Source organism: Tupaia chinensis, unplaced genomic scaffold, assembly GCF_000334495.1.
Source record: "Tupaia chinensis unplaced genomic scaffold, TupChi_1.0 Scaffold000423_1, whole genome shotgun sequence".
Classification (NCBI taxonomy): Eukaryota; Metazoa; Chordata; class Mammalia; order Scandentia; family Tupaiidae; genus Tupaia; species Tupaia belangeri.
The window spans coordinates 8,327,609-8,339,365 of record NW_006159928.1 but is presented as its reverse complement, the minus strand read 5'-3'; the positions used below and the strand labels follow the sequence as shown (position 1 = coordinate 8,339,365).

The 11,757-nt window shown below is 36.1% G+C and overlaps 1 protein-coding gene and 1 long non-coding RNA gene across 3 annotated transcripts in view; both read left to right on the top strand.

Annotated features, from left to right (window-relative positions):
- Window positions 1–11,757, top strand: part of CDK17 (cyclin dependent kinase 17) — a 48,924-nt gene that overhangs the window by 30,414 nt on the left and 6,753 nt on the right. For both annotated transcript variants that reach the window (XM_006154883.2, XM_006154884.2), the window contains exons 9-12: window positions 1,620–1,743; window positions 6,563–6,683; window positions 9,536–9,633; window positions 10,225–10,330. In XM_006154883.2, coding sequence (XP_006154945.1) covers window positions 1,620–1,743; window positions 6,563–6,683; window positions 9,536–9,633; window positions 10,225–10,330 — 449 coding nt within the window. The remainder of the gene's footprint in view (window positions 1–1,619; window positions 1,744–6,562; window positions 6,684–9,535; window positions 9,634–10,224; window positions 10,331–11,757) is intronic.
- Window positions 10,337–11,329, top strand: LOC114008969 (uncharacterized). The gene is made up of 2 exons (XR_003550457.1): window positions 10,337–10,893; window positions 11,105–11,329. It is a non-coding gene; the product is annotated as an uncharacterized LOC114008969 (long non-coding RNA).

Genomic DNA, 11,757 nt, shown 5'->3' with positions numbered 1-11,757 from the left:
ATATAAATATATATATATAAAAATTCCTAGTTATGCTGGGAAAGTTCGCTGTAATAACTAATGCCAAGCGAAACCCAAAAGTTATTGACTAAAATTATTTGAAATAGTTTTTATTCTTACAGTAGGTTTCTGTGACCTTAGTGGTATACAGCAAATTTAGCAGAGATTTATTTATCCAGACTTAGTCAACAGTTTTTGAACCTGCTCTGGAAATAGGTTGTCCCAGCTGTGTGTTTGAGACATTTCTAAATTAGTAGATAGTAACTTTGAACTTCGTTTTTCTTTTTTTTTCTTTGTTTTAAATAGTAAGTTTGGTGCATATAAAAGAGAGCCAGTTTCTGTTTCTAAAAGACAGTTTAGAACATATGGATAAGATAACACATTTGCTAAGAAATGTAAAATAAGGCTTTAACTGTACTTCCATATACATCCTATGAAGATTGTTTTCATATCATACATTTTGTGTCACAAGGTATTGTGAAAGTCATTTATGTTTTTTTGTTTATGGTTATTATTTTCCCCCCTTATTTTATATTAATAATGATTTGGAAAGAAAATAAGCTTCTTAGTTATCATACTCTGACAAAGATTCAAGAAGTTTATACCTTTTAAGTCAGGTCTGCCTAGCTAGGTTAATTCGAAAAGCATTTTATTTTTATTTGTTTAAATTGCCTTTGTAGTTTACAAACATAAAATGTAACAGGAATATATTGAGATAGTAATTTTAGAGTTTTTAAAACAGAGCGCTGCCTAGAATTTATTCAGGCCTGTTGTTCACCTGCTGCCTGGACTTATTCTCAGTGTTGCTGTGCTGTTTTTCTCATATAAGCGAACTGAAGGTATACTCTAGAATCCTCCATACTTGAGGTTCTGTTTTGTTAACCCACAGAATCTATGTTTCACATCTTTCTTTCCACCAAAATCCACAACAAAAACTCTATCATTAGCCTGATAGAAATTGCTTTATTCAGAGTCATTCAGAGCACCACAGTGCCAATGTCCCTTTCTGAATCACAGCAGATTTTGAAGGCTGAGTAGGAGGTGCTGAAAGAGAAGTACCCAGGAGGTGGGTGATAGAAGCTGGTTTAGGTTATTTTTATAGCAAGTAATTTGCCAGAGCTATGCAGCACCATTCTCTTTGAAACCCCAGACTTTTTATAAAACCACCAATTCTGATGCCTTATTTTAAGGCAGTGCCCCAGTTCAGGTTTTTGGGGGTGGGTGGGTAGGAGGGGTTGGTTGGTTGTTTTGCCAGAATTTCATACTCAAACTACAAGCTTTAGTAGGTTTTTAAGTTTATGAGGATATGTTTATTTTAACATCTTAAATATTAAGTCATTTTCTATAATAAATGAACTAATAAAATGAAGCTTTATTTTTACATTTTATTTTCATAAATAGATTTTAAAAATAGGTAGATGCTTCAAATAACATTAAAATAACTATAAAATTCAGAAAAACCACTGTATAAGGAAAAGGAATTGTACTTAAGGATGCGATTACTTTTTTTTTCCTTTGACTATTTTAGGCCAGTGCTTTTCTGTTTACCATAATTTAGGCTCTTACTAAAGTATATCTCATTATATGTAAGACTGATTTTTATTTCTTTGTATCTATAGCTGTTTTTATACCAAATTCTACGTGGCTTAGCATATTGCCACCGAAGAAAGGTATTACATCGAGACTTGAAACCACAGAACCTTCTCATTAACGAAAAAGGAGAATTAAAGCTTGCAGATTTTGGTATGGACTATATAGGATATTTGCAAATGCTTTCAGTTGGTTAAATTTAAAAGAATAACCATTGTCACATGTGTCATTGCTTTTCTGTGGATTTAGAAAATTTCTCTGTATCCCACAGAATGAGATATCTGACAGAACTTTGAGTGATCCGTGTTGATTATAGCAATAAATATTAAAAAGCATAGCTGTTCAGGTATTTGGGGGGGGGGAGGAGTCAAAAGGTAAAGTGTGTTATCAAAATTATACTAAGCATTATTTACCCCTTTCACTGTGTTAATAGTTGATTGATGTTCCAAAAATAATACATAGTAAAGCTACTGGCTCCTTAGTATAAACACCAATGTATAGCATTGTATTCTTCACCCAGACACTTATGGGAAAAAAGTATCAGTTATACTTAAAAAGATGTTTGGTGAACCAGTTGAATTTATTAATTTTATTAAATCTCTGTCCTTGAGATATAAGTCTTAGTATTTTGTGAGTCAACCAGTAATATACACAAAACACATTTTCTGTCACAAAAATAACTACAGTTATCTCAAGGAAAAGTATTCCTGTAATTATTTTGAGTGCATGCTGAACCAGCCCCTATTGCAAGGGAATTCATTTTTACTTGGAAAAAAAAAAAGACTGACAGACAAACTATTGTTATTTAGACTTAACATATTTGGCAGATGTTTTCTTGAAAATAAAATAAGGCTATCATTTCAAGGAAAAAAACTGAAAGTATTCTTTGCCAAAAGTAAAATTCAAGTAGCTTTTAGGCAAAAATTAGATTTTGGAAATTTGGATCTGCTGCCTTGATCTTTATTTTTTTTTTGGAGAGGTTTTCGCTATAGGACGTGTGCGCTTGCCAGACAGAGAGAGACATAGAGACAGAAAGCAAGAAATCACCTCCCAGGGGTGATGGTCACACTGCAATCCCTTCTCCTCCATTCTCCTCTCGGGATCTTGGACACGCACGCACACACGCCCGGCGTGAGTTTTAAGCCACCGGGTTCGGGACGTGAACCGCGGTTGACTACGTGGGAGGCCAGCGACATAGCCATTACGCTAACTGCTGGTCCCCTGCTGCCTTGATCTTTATGGCTTCCCAGTACTTAGAGATTTTTCTGTCGAGGCTGGTGGTGATATTAACAAATGGGCTTTTGGGGACCAGCACAGAGTGTAGCAGTTACATTGCTGAACTCCCACTTGGCCAACCATGGTTCAAGTCCCAGATTTGGTGGCCTGAAATCATGCTGAGTATGTGTGTGTGCATGCCCAAGATCCTGGGAGGAAAATAGAGGAGAAGGGATTGCAAGGCGGCCATCCCCTGTCGGGGGAGGGGTGATTTATCACTTTCCCTCTGTCTGTCTTCCTCTCTCTCTCTCTCTCTCTTTGCCTGGGGAGAGCATGTACCCTAAGGGAAAAACCTCTAAAAAAAATAGAATTTTTTTGATATGCTGAAGAAATGTAGACATTTGGAATATAATAACTCAAGGAGTTGATGTTTTCAAATGACCAATGCATGATATTATGGAATCATGCATGAGTAAAAGATTAAAGTACAGAGTAGGGCAGTGAATTTTAACAAAACAGAAGTATAAGAAGTAAATTTATATCATTTTAATTTTCACATAATTTTTAACAACTTCTACTTCTGATGTACACAGTTACCTCTAGAGGCAACTTATCACAACAAATTGAATACAAAAATAGATATGGAATCCAGCTGTCTTCTATTAAAATTTAGATTAGAGGGGCTGTAGGTGGCATGGTGGTTAAGGGTACTGGATTCCCACATGGTCGACCACGGTTCAAATGTTGGATCTGGCGGCTTGCTCTCTTCCTTTCCCTTTCTCTCTTTCTCTCTCTCTCTCTGGTCAAATTTTAAAAAAATAATGACAAATGGAATTAAGTAAATATATAATTCTTCAAAAAATAAAATTTAGAGATAAAATATAAATAAGGCCATTCTTCATACTAATTTTTCTTTGGGACAAAATACTTTTCATAAAAATGTTATTTTTGCTAGCATATAGTGAGTGAGTGGTATCTCTAATGAATAAACAAATACTTTAAAATTACCTTTGTTTTAATTTCTAATATGGCAAATATAAATAAATATAATCTAAGAAAGTAAAAGTTTTTTCAGTAGTTTATAGTAATTTATAAGAGTTTTGAAGCCAGTATGGAAAGGTGCCAGCCACCACAACTCCATATTTATCACACGCTTGACATTTTAATTGGTAACCATTATCTTATCTCTTTAGCTAATCCAGTTTTTTAAATTATTTTAATTTTATTTGTTATTATTTTTTAAAAATTTGCTCAGTGGAGAGAGACACAGAGAAAGTGAGAATGTATGCTGCCCGGTCCAGCACTTGACCCGCATTTGGCCATGTGGAAGTACAGTGCCTTAATCACCATGCTACTTGCTGGTCCCACTAATTCAATTTTAAGAGACTGAAAATAAAATATAAGGCCTGCTAGTGGCTTGGTGGTTAAGGTGGCTAGATTGTACATAGCCAACTGTGTGATTCCAGTCCCAGACCCAGGGGCTTGAGAAACACAACAAGCATGTATTTTCCCAACAGGTTACTGGAGAAAAAGGGATTGCAGCATGGCCATCTTCTCACCTACCCCTTCAAACCCCCTGCTGTGTCCCTAAATTATATGTGTGTGTGTGTGTGTGTGTGTGTGTGTGTGTGTATTTAACTACATGTACTTTTTGCTTCTAGGGAGTAAACTTTTTTGTTTTTGTTCTTTGAAATTTTTAGAGGGTGCATGCACTTGCTGGGGGTTGGGGGTGGAGTATGAGAAAGCATGCCCATGGGGGATGGTCACGCTGTAATCCCTTCTCCATTTCTCCTTGCACACACATGCACTATTTTGCTTTTTAAGTTCTACAGAGCAAGCCGAGCAAATTTTATCTTCCCACAGGTCAACAAGAGCAGTCAATACTCTTGCGAGATCGTACAAACATTGGAGTTGCTGATGCTTTATTTATTTATTTATTTATTGTTTGCATAGTAAATATACTTTAAGTTAGGAAGGGTCATGTGACTTTGAGTAGTTTATACTGTAAGTTATTCTTGATCCCTTTAAAAAGTCTACCCTTTTCCCAGGATCAATGAAATTCAGAGGTCTAGGAACTAATATAGACATTTTCTCAGGTGAGAGAAAATGTCTTATATGATGATAGTGTAACATATTTAATGAATTTCATTTAGGAGAGATTATTGTTTATTTCATGCCAATACTGAAATTCTTATTCTGAACCAGGAGCACGTGTAGACAGTCATTGTGGTTGAGAATCCTCTTAGGAGCAGAAGAGGAAGGTACTAAGGAAACTGTAACTGGAAATTTGCCTCGATGTATAATTTACAAGATAAGCAAATGTGTGACCCTGTCCTTTGTGTCAATATGACTCGTTCTTAATATCAGAAATAGAGAGCAGAAGGTTGCCCCCATCTTACTAATTACCAAAATTGGTAGGAAAATAATTTGTTGGAGTTATTTCACCAAGTTGGCATGCTAGAGTAAAATTTGTAATTAAATAAAATGGTGTTAACATTTCCAGTTTACATCCTTTAACCATTTATAGTAACCTAAAATATTGTGAGTACTGATTAATTATTTAAATTTCTGATTATAATTTATTTCACTTATTTAATAAAGTATTGAATTTTCTTTTATGACTTTTTCTTATTTCATATTTCTGCCCCTAAAATAAATTCTTCCTTGTTATCTGAAATAAAGTTTGTTAAGTTTATTTTAGTTGCTGCTTCAGGTGATCAGAATTTGGAAGCTTAGGGTAATAACTGCTCTGATACTAATGAAAGGAAATAAAGTTGTGAGCTGTAGCCTTTATTTCTGGACAATCAGTGGATTCCGTTTTAAATTGGCAAAGGAATGGTACATGTTTTACATCATTTATAGCAATTGATAACATCCAAAAAAAGTGAGGATTTGCTTTTCTTTTTTCTTTTTCTTTTTCTTTTTCTTTTTTTTTTTTTTTGGAGAGGTTTTTGCTATAGGGCGTGTGTGCTTGCCAGAAAGAGAGAGAGAGAGACAGAAAGCAAGAAATCAGCCCCTGGGGGGATGGCCATGCCACAATCCCTTTTCCTCCATTCTCCTCTCGGAATATTGGGTGGGCATGCACGCACATGCATGCGCCCGGCGTGAGTTTAAGCCGCCGGGTCCGGGACTCGAACCACGGTCTACTACGTGGGAGTCCAGCAACATAGCCATTACGCTAACTGCTGGTCCCCAGGATTTGCTTTTCTAAAGCAATTTATATAACTTAAAACCTTAAAAAGAGAGTATAAGGAGAGCATTATAATTATTTCCAAGGAAATTTTCTCCAAAAAGTTTTTTGCAAGGAAATTGTCAACAGGCTCATGGACTAATGACCTTAGGGGTTTTCAAAGAATGGTATAGCAGTTGCAAGTTGATATAAATTAAAAGGTGACAAAAGCATACATCTGTAAGAAGTAAAATTGTGTATCTGAGTGTCCTGGCTTACTGTGGATTAATTTCAGCTAGGACATAATTTTGGCATCATGATTCATGAACAGAAAGAAAATACCTTAAGTTTGATGAACCCAAACTATTCAGGTACATGCACAAAAGTAAGCATGCCTTTGTCTGTGGAATTATTGTTACCTAATTACATAAGGGTTTGCCAAGTCAAGACCACATGCATATGACAAAAAATTCATTCAAGAAGCCAGAGTAGCCACCTTTGGCATCCCTTTGAATAGAGTCACAGTGGGTATAGGGACTGAGAAATCCATTTCAGCTATTTCTGAATTCTTTCTTTTTCTTTATACAGGACTGGCCAGAGCCAAGTCAGTTCCCACAAAGACTTACTCAAACGAAGTTGTCACACTCTGGTACCGGCCACCTGATGTGCTTCTAGGTTCCTCAGAGTACTCAACACAGATTGACATGTGGTAAATATATACAAGTGTTACTGCCATATTTAATTTTGAAAAAAAGAAAATTAGCTGTTAACATAGTATACTGATAGGTATCTGACTTTCAAGGTGTTATTATTTTAAAGATCCACAGTATAGTCAGTGATTAAGAGTTCTGGTCTGAGAGTAAGGTTACCTAGGTTTAAATACCAATTTTACCACTTGTAACTATATAATAACCTTATTCATGGCTAGGTGGTAATTCAGTGGGCACAGAACTGGACTCACATGAGGAAGGTCCTGGGTTTGTATCCTGAGGCCACCCTGAACACACCAAGCATGTGTGTACACACCTGTGATCTGGGCTGGCCAGGACTTGGAATGGGTTGCAGTGTGAAGACCTTGTTAGGAGTGTTTGTCTCTTTATCTTTTATGGAAGAAATAGTGAATAAACTTACAAAATAATAACTTTATTCAAATTACCAGTCCGTGAGATTTGAACCATGGTCGGCCATGTGGGAGTCCACTAACGTAACTATTTAAGAAAATGTGAATAATCACTATAACCAAAGATTTGTAGATGTTGAGGTTAAATGAGCTAATATATAGCAAACATTCAGAAGAGTGTCTGATATATAATAATTTAAAACAGAATTACTGTTTTTATCATTATTTATTAGCATTCACCAAAATCATGATAACCTTTGTGATCAGTGGGTGACTGTCCATTGATAACCTGTAGGGTACAGTGTAACTCCTCAGTCTGATACTTAAGGAGTTTCCTGAGATGTCTCTAAATGACCTTTTCCAGTTTATTCAGACTTTTTATCAGCACAGACATTCCCTTTTGGCCAGATGGCCTACTCACTATACCTCATAAATAACCTGGACTTTCTTGCCTTTGCTCTTGCACTTACATATGTCTTTAGGACTCATCCATGTTTCATTATGTATCATAATTTCCTTCCTTTTGAGGCTGAGTGATACCCATTGTATATATGTGCCACATTTTGTTTATCCATTTATCCACAAATGGACACTTTGGTTGTTTACACCTTTTGCCTTGTATGGACTGAGCATTCAAATCTGTCTTCATGGGCTAGCCAGTGGTTTGTGATTAAAGGCAGCTAGATCCCACATGCCGACTGCATGATTTGAACCCCCAACCTGGTGGCTTGAAAAACAACACAGGGATAGAACCAACAGATGGTTTAATGGGTTTTTTAATTGTGCTCCCACATGGCCAACAGTGGTTCAAATCTCAGGCCTAGTGGCTTGAAACTCATGCCAGGTGCATGTGTGTATGTAGGCCCAAAATCCTGAGAGGAGAATGGAGGAAAAGGGATTACAGTGTGGCCTCACTTTCTGTCTCTCTCTGTCTCTCTGGCGAGTGCACATGCCCTGCAGCAAAAATCTCTCAAAAAGAAAAAAAAAAAAAACACACAGGGTGTATGTGCATAAGTGCCCAAAATCCCAAGAAGAGAATGGAGGAGAAGGGATTGCAGTGCAGTCATCCCCTCTTGGGAGGCAGGGATGTACTTTCTCACTTTCTCCCTCTCTCTTGCTCCCTATCTCCCTGGTGAGCAGATGTTCCCTATAGCAAAAATTTTAAAACAAACAAAAAAATCCCCAAATACCTCTTTATGACTCTAGTTTCAGTTCTTTAGGGGTGGTATGTACCTAGGAATATAATTGTTGAATCAGGCAGTAATTCTTACTTTAATTTTATGAAGAACCATCACACTGTTTTCCATAGTAATTGTATCATTTTCCTTTTTATATAGTGTTTTAATATGTAAAATTAAATTTTTTACACAGTTGCTAGATTGTAAACCTTTTTTTTAAAGATCTAGTTTTAGCCATCATCATCACTATTGTTATTTTAATTTGACCAGAGACAAACAGAGACAGAGAGAGAGAGAGAGAGAAAGTGAAAAAGTAAGTCACCAGGTCAAGGACTTGAACCATGGTCAGCCATGTAGGAGTCCAGTTCATTTAATCACCATACCACCTGCTGACTCCAGATTATAAACCCTTTAATATAGGGATTATGTTTGTTTTGTTTTGTTGAGATTTTTTTGCCATGGGACATGTGTGTTCGCCAGAGAGAGGGTGGGAGGAGTGAGAAATCAGCCTCCAAGGGGGATGGTCACGCCTTATTTTTTCTCTTCTATTCTCCTGGACTTCTGGGCATGTACACATATGTGCCCAATGTGATTTTTCAGGCCTCCATCTGGGAATCGAACCACAGTCAGTCATGTGGAAGTCCAGTGCCTTAACTACCATGCCACCTGCTGGCCCTGGAAATGCTATGTTTTAACCTTAGGTATATTTGCCCAGTTCTTACATGGCAATATCTGTTCACTGAGCCTCTGTATGTTTTTCATTCTTTCTTTTATATACACACATCATCATGCTCCTCCAAGTTCTTTCTTTGCTTCCTAAATCAAAGGCCTTAAATAATTTGTTTCTCTATCCATACTACCCATTATCCTAGCTCAAGCCACTGTCATCTCCTAGACTACCATAATGATCAAATTTGTTTTCCCTTCTTCTGTGCAGCCCCTTCAGTTCATGGTCCACACTATATCTAGTATAGGTGGGATAATTCAAGCACTTAAACACTGTAAATATTCAGTCACTGTTAGCTATTGTAAGCATTATTCTTCAAGAATTGTGCAGAGAAGAGGTAGAAAAAATGCATATAACAATATGGTAGTTGAAACAAATAGGGTAAATAGTAACAAACTGTTGGGTCTAAAAATTGAAAGTTTCCTAGGAGACTGGTACAAAATTCTCTAGAGAGGTTATCTCAAGGAAAATATTCTTATGCTTCATAAAATATAAATGGATTGCTTATTATTTTCTTTTTGTGATATATTCTAAAGGGGTGTTGGTTGCATTTTCTTTGAAATGGCTTCTGGAAGACCTCTGTTTCCAGGATCAACTGTGGAAGATGAACTACACTTAATTTTCCGACTGCTAGGTAACAAAAAAATCTATTTCAGTGATTTTGTACCTATAATTGAATAGCTAGATAAGATTATATCTTTAAAAAATATTTAAACATTTTTACTAAGACTAGCATAAATAGTTGTTATTTATAAGAGTTAGAATTGACATAATTATTATAAAGATAGATCCTTGCAGGTTCTTTTCATGAACTAAATTTTATTTTTGTAATAGGATTTTTATGGAAGAGCAAAGAGGAGAAATAATATTGAAACCTGATCTATATTGTTAGGGAATATTTTTAGCTTGAGTAGTGTCGACTGGTTAGAAAGTGATGTCAACTGGTTAGAAAGTGGTGTCAATTGGTTAGAAATTGGTGTCAACTGGTTAGAAAATGGTGTCAACTGGTTATCATATTTATGGCATCATTGCATAGTCCAAACAAAACATCCTTATATGTTTCTATCATCTTCATTTCAGTTGAAATAGCTAAATAATCCAGTAAATGTAAATTACTCTCTTAAGTCACTTTCTCAGTTTTGTATATATGTATGTATGTATACAATTTACGTATATAACTTGTTTTATATTTTGTAAGGATATAATTTTATTTTTCTTAATTCAGGAACTCCATCTCAGGAAACTTGGCCAGGTGTTTCTTCGAATGATGAGTTCAAGAACTACAACTTTCCAAAATATAAACCACAGCCTCTAATTAACCATGCACCCAGGTATTTTTTTTTCCTTAAGTGAAAGGGGGAAATCCACACGATTCTTTGCAGTCTTGTGAAGCATTAGCCAGAAGCACTAGCCATGATAGGATTCAGGAAGAAGAATATATAATTTTAAAATATTTTAGGAAGTTTTTTCCTTCCTATGTTAGATTAATTTTGTGATTTGGTGACCAATAATCAACAAAGTATATAAATAGAATTGAGCTATAAATAAAATGAACATAAAGCATATGTACTGAAATTCTAGAGTTTATGTAGATAGTTTCTTCTCAGACCTACCCTCTAAAGAAGTCCAAGACTGCCTTTAAAATGTTTGTAGAATGCATTATATTTTCAGTTAGTAACACAGAATAACTAATTTGCATTTGTTGACTGCATTTTCCATCTTTCCTTTTGAAAAAAAAGTTAAAAAATTACTGAGATACCAAATAAGACCATTGTCTGTTTTCATCCAAAGCTGTCCACGTTGCCTCCAACATACCATGCCTGCTCTGTTTCTAGTTATTCTCAAACCAGGAGAGGAACAGCACAACAGTTCTGACATCAGAAATACCTTTAAAGTATTCATGTGAACCGGTGTTCTTATTGTTACTATAGTAACTAATATCATTCCAACTAAACTTGACTAATGTATGCTGGGCTTTTCATGTGTCTCTCCCAAGTAGATAAATTCTGTTTTGGTCATCTATACATTGCTTTCTATTGATAATGTTCAGTGTAGAGGGTGGAAGCTCCTCTTTGAGGCAGATTCTCCATGACCTTAGCATCTAGCTTGTCTGTACCCCGGGAGCTCTGGACATGTGCGAGAATGGCGAACCATAGAGAATCTGAAGAGTCAAGAGGATGTCTAGGCTACAGCATCTACAGGACCCGCTGAGAGCACTTGGAAGAAATACTTCTTTATTCATAATTCTATTTTTTGCCGTTGAAAGGCAGTGCAAAATAGAGCATTTGGTTTCTAATCAAGAGATTATTCCATTAAAATAATTCATAACCTCACTACTCCCAATTATGTTAATTTCATCACTATAATTGCCTGTGTTTATTAACTATATAGCATTGGTTTTGTGGGACTTATTAATGAAGTTTTATGAAGTTACTGTGACAAATTTAAATTGAACGTAATACTTTTTAGTAACCAATACTGAGCAAACCAATTTTGTCAAACAGCTCGTTCCTGCATTTCTGTTTATCCACAATGACACATTTTGGGCTCACTTAACTTAGTTTTTTTTTTTTTTTTTTTTTTTTTTTTGAGAGGTTTTTTCGCTATAGGGCACGTGCGCTCGCCAGACAGACAGAGAGAGACATAGAGACAGAAAGCGAGAAGTCACCCCCCAGGGGGGGTGGTCACGCCGCAATCCCTTCTCCTCCATTCTCCTCTCGGGATCTTGGGCACGTACGCACACGCGCCCGGCGTGAGT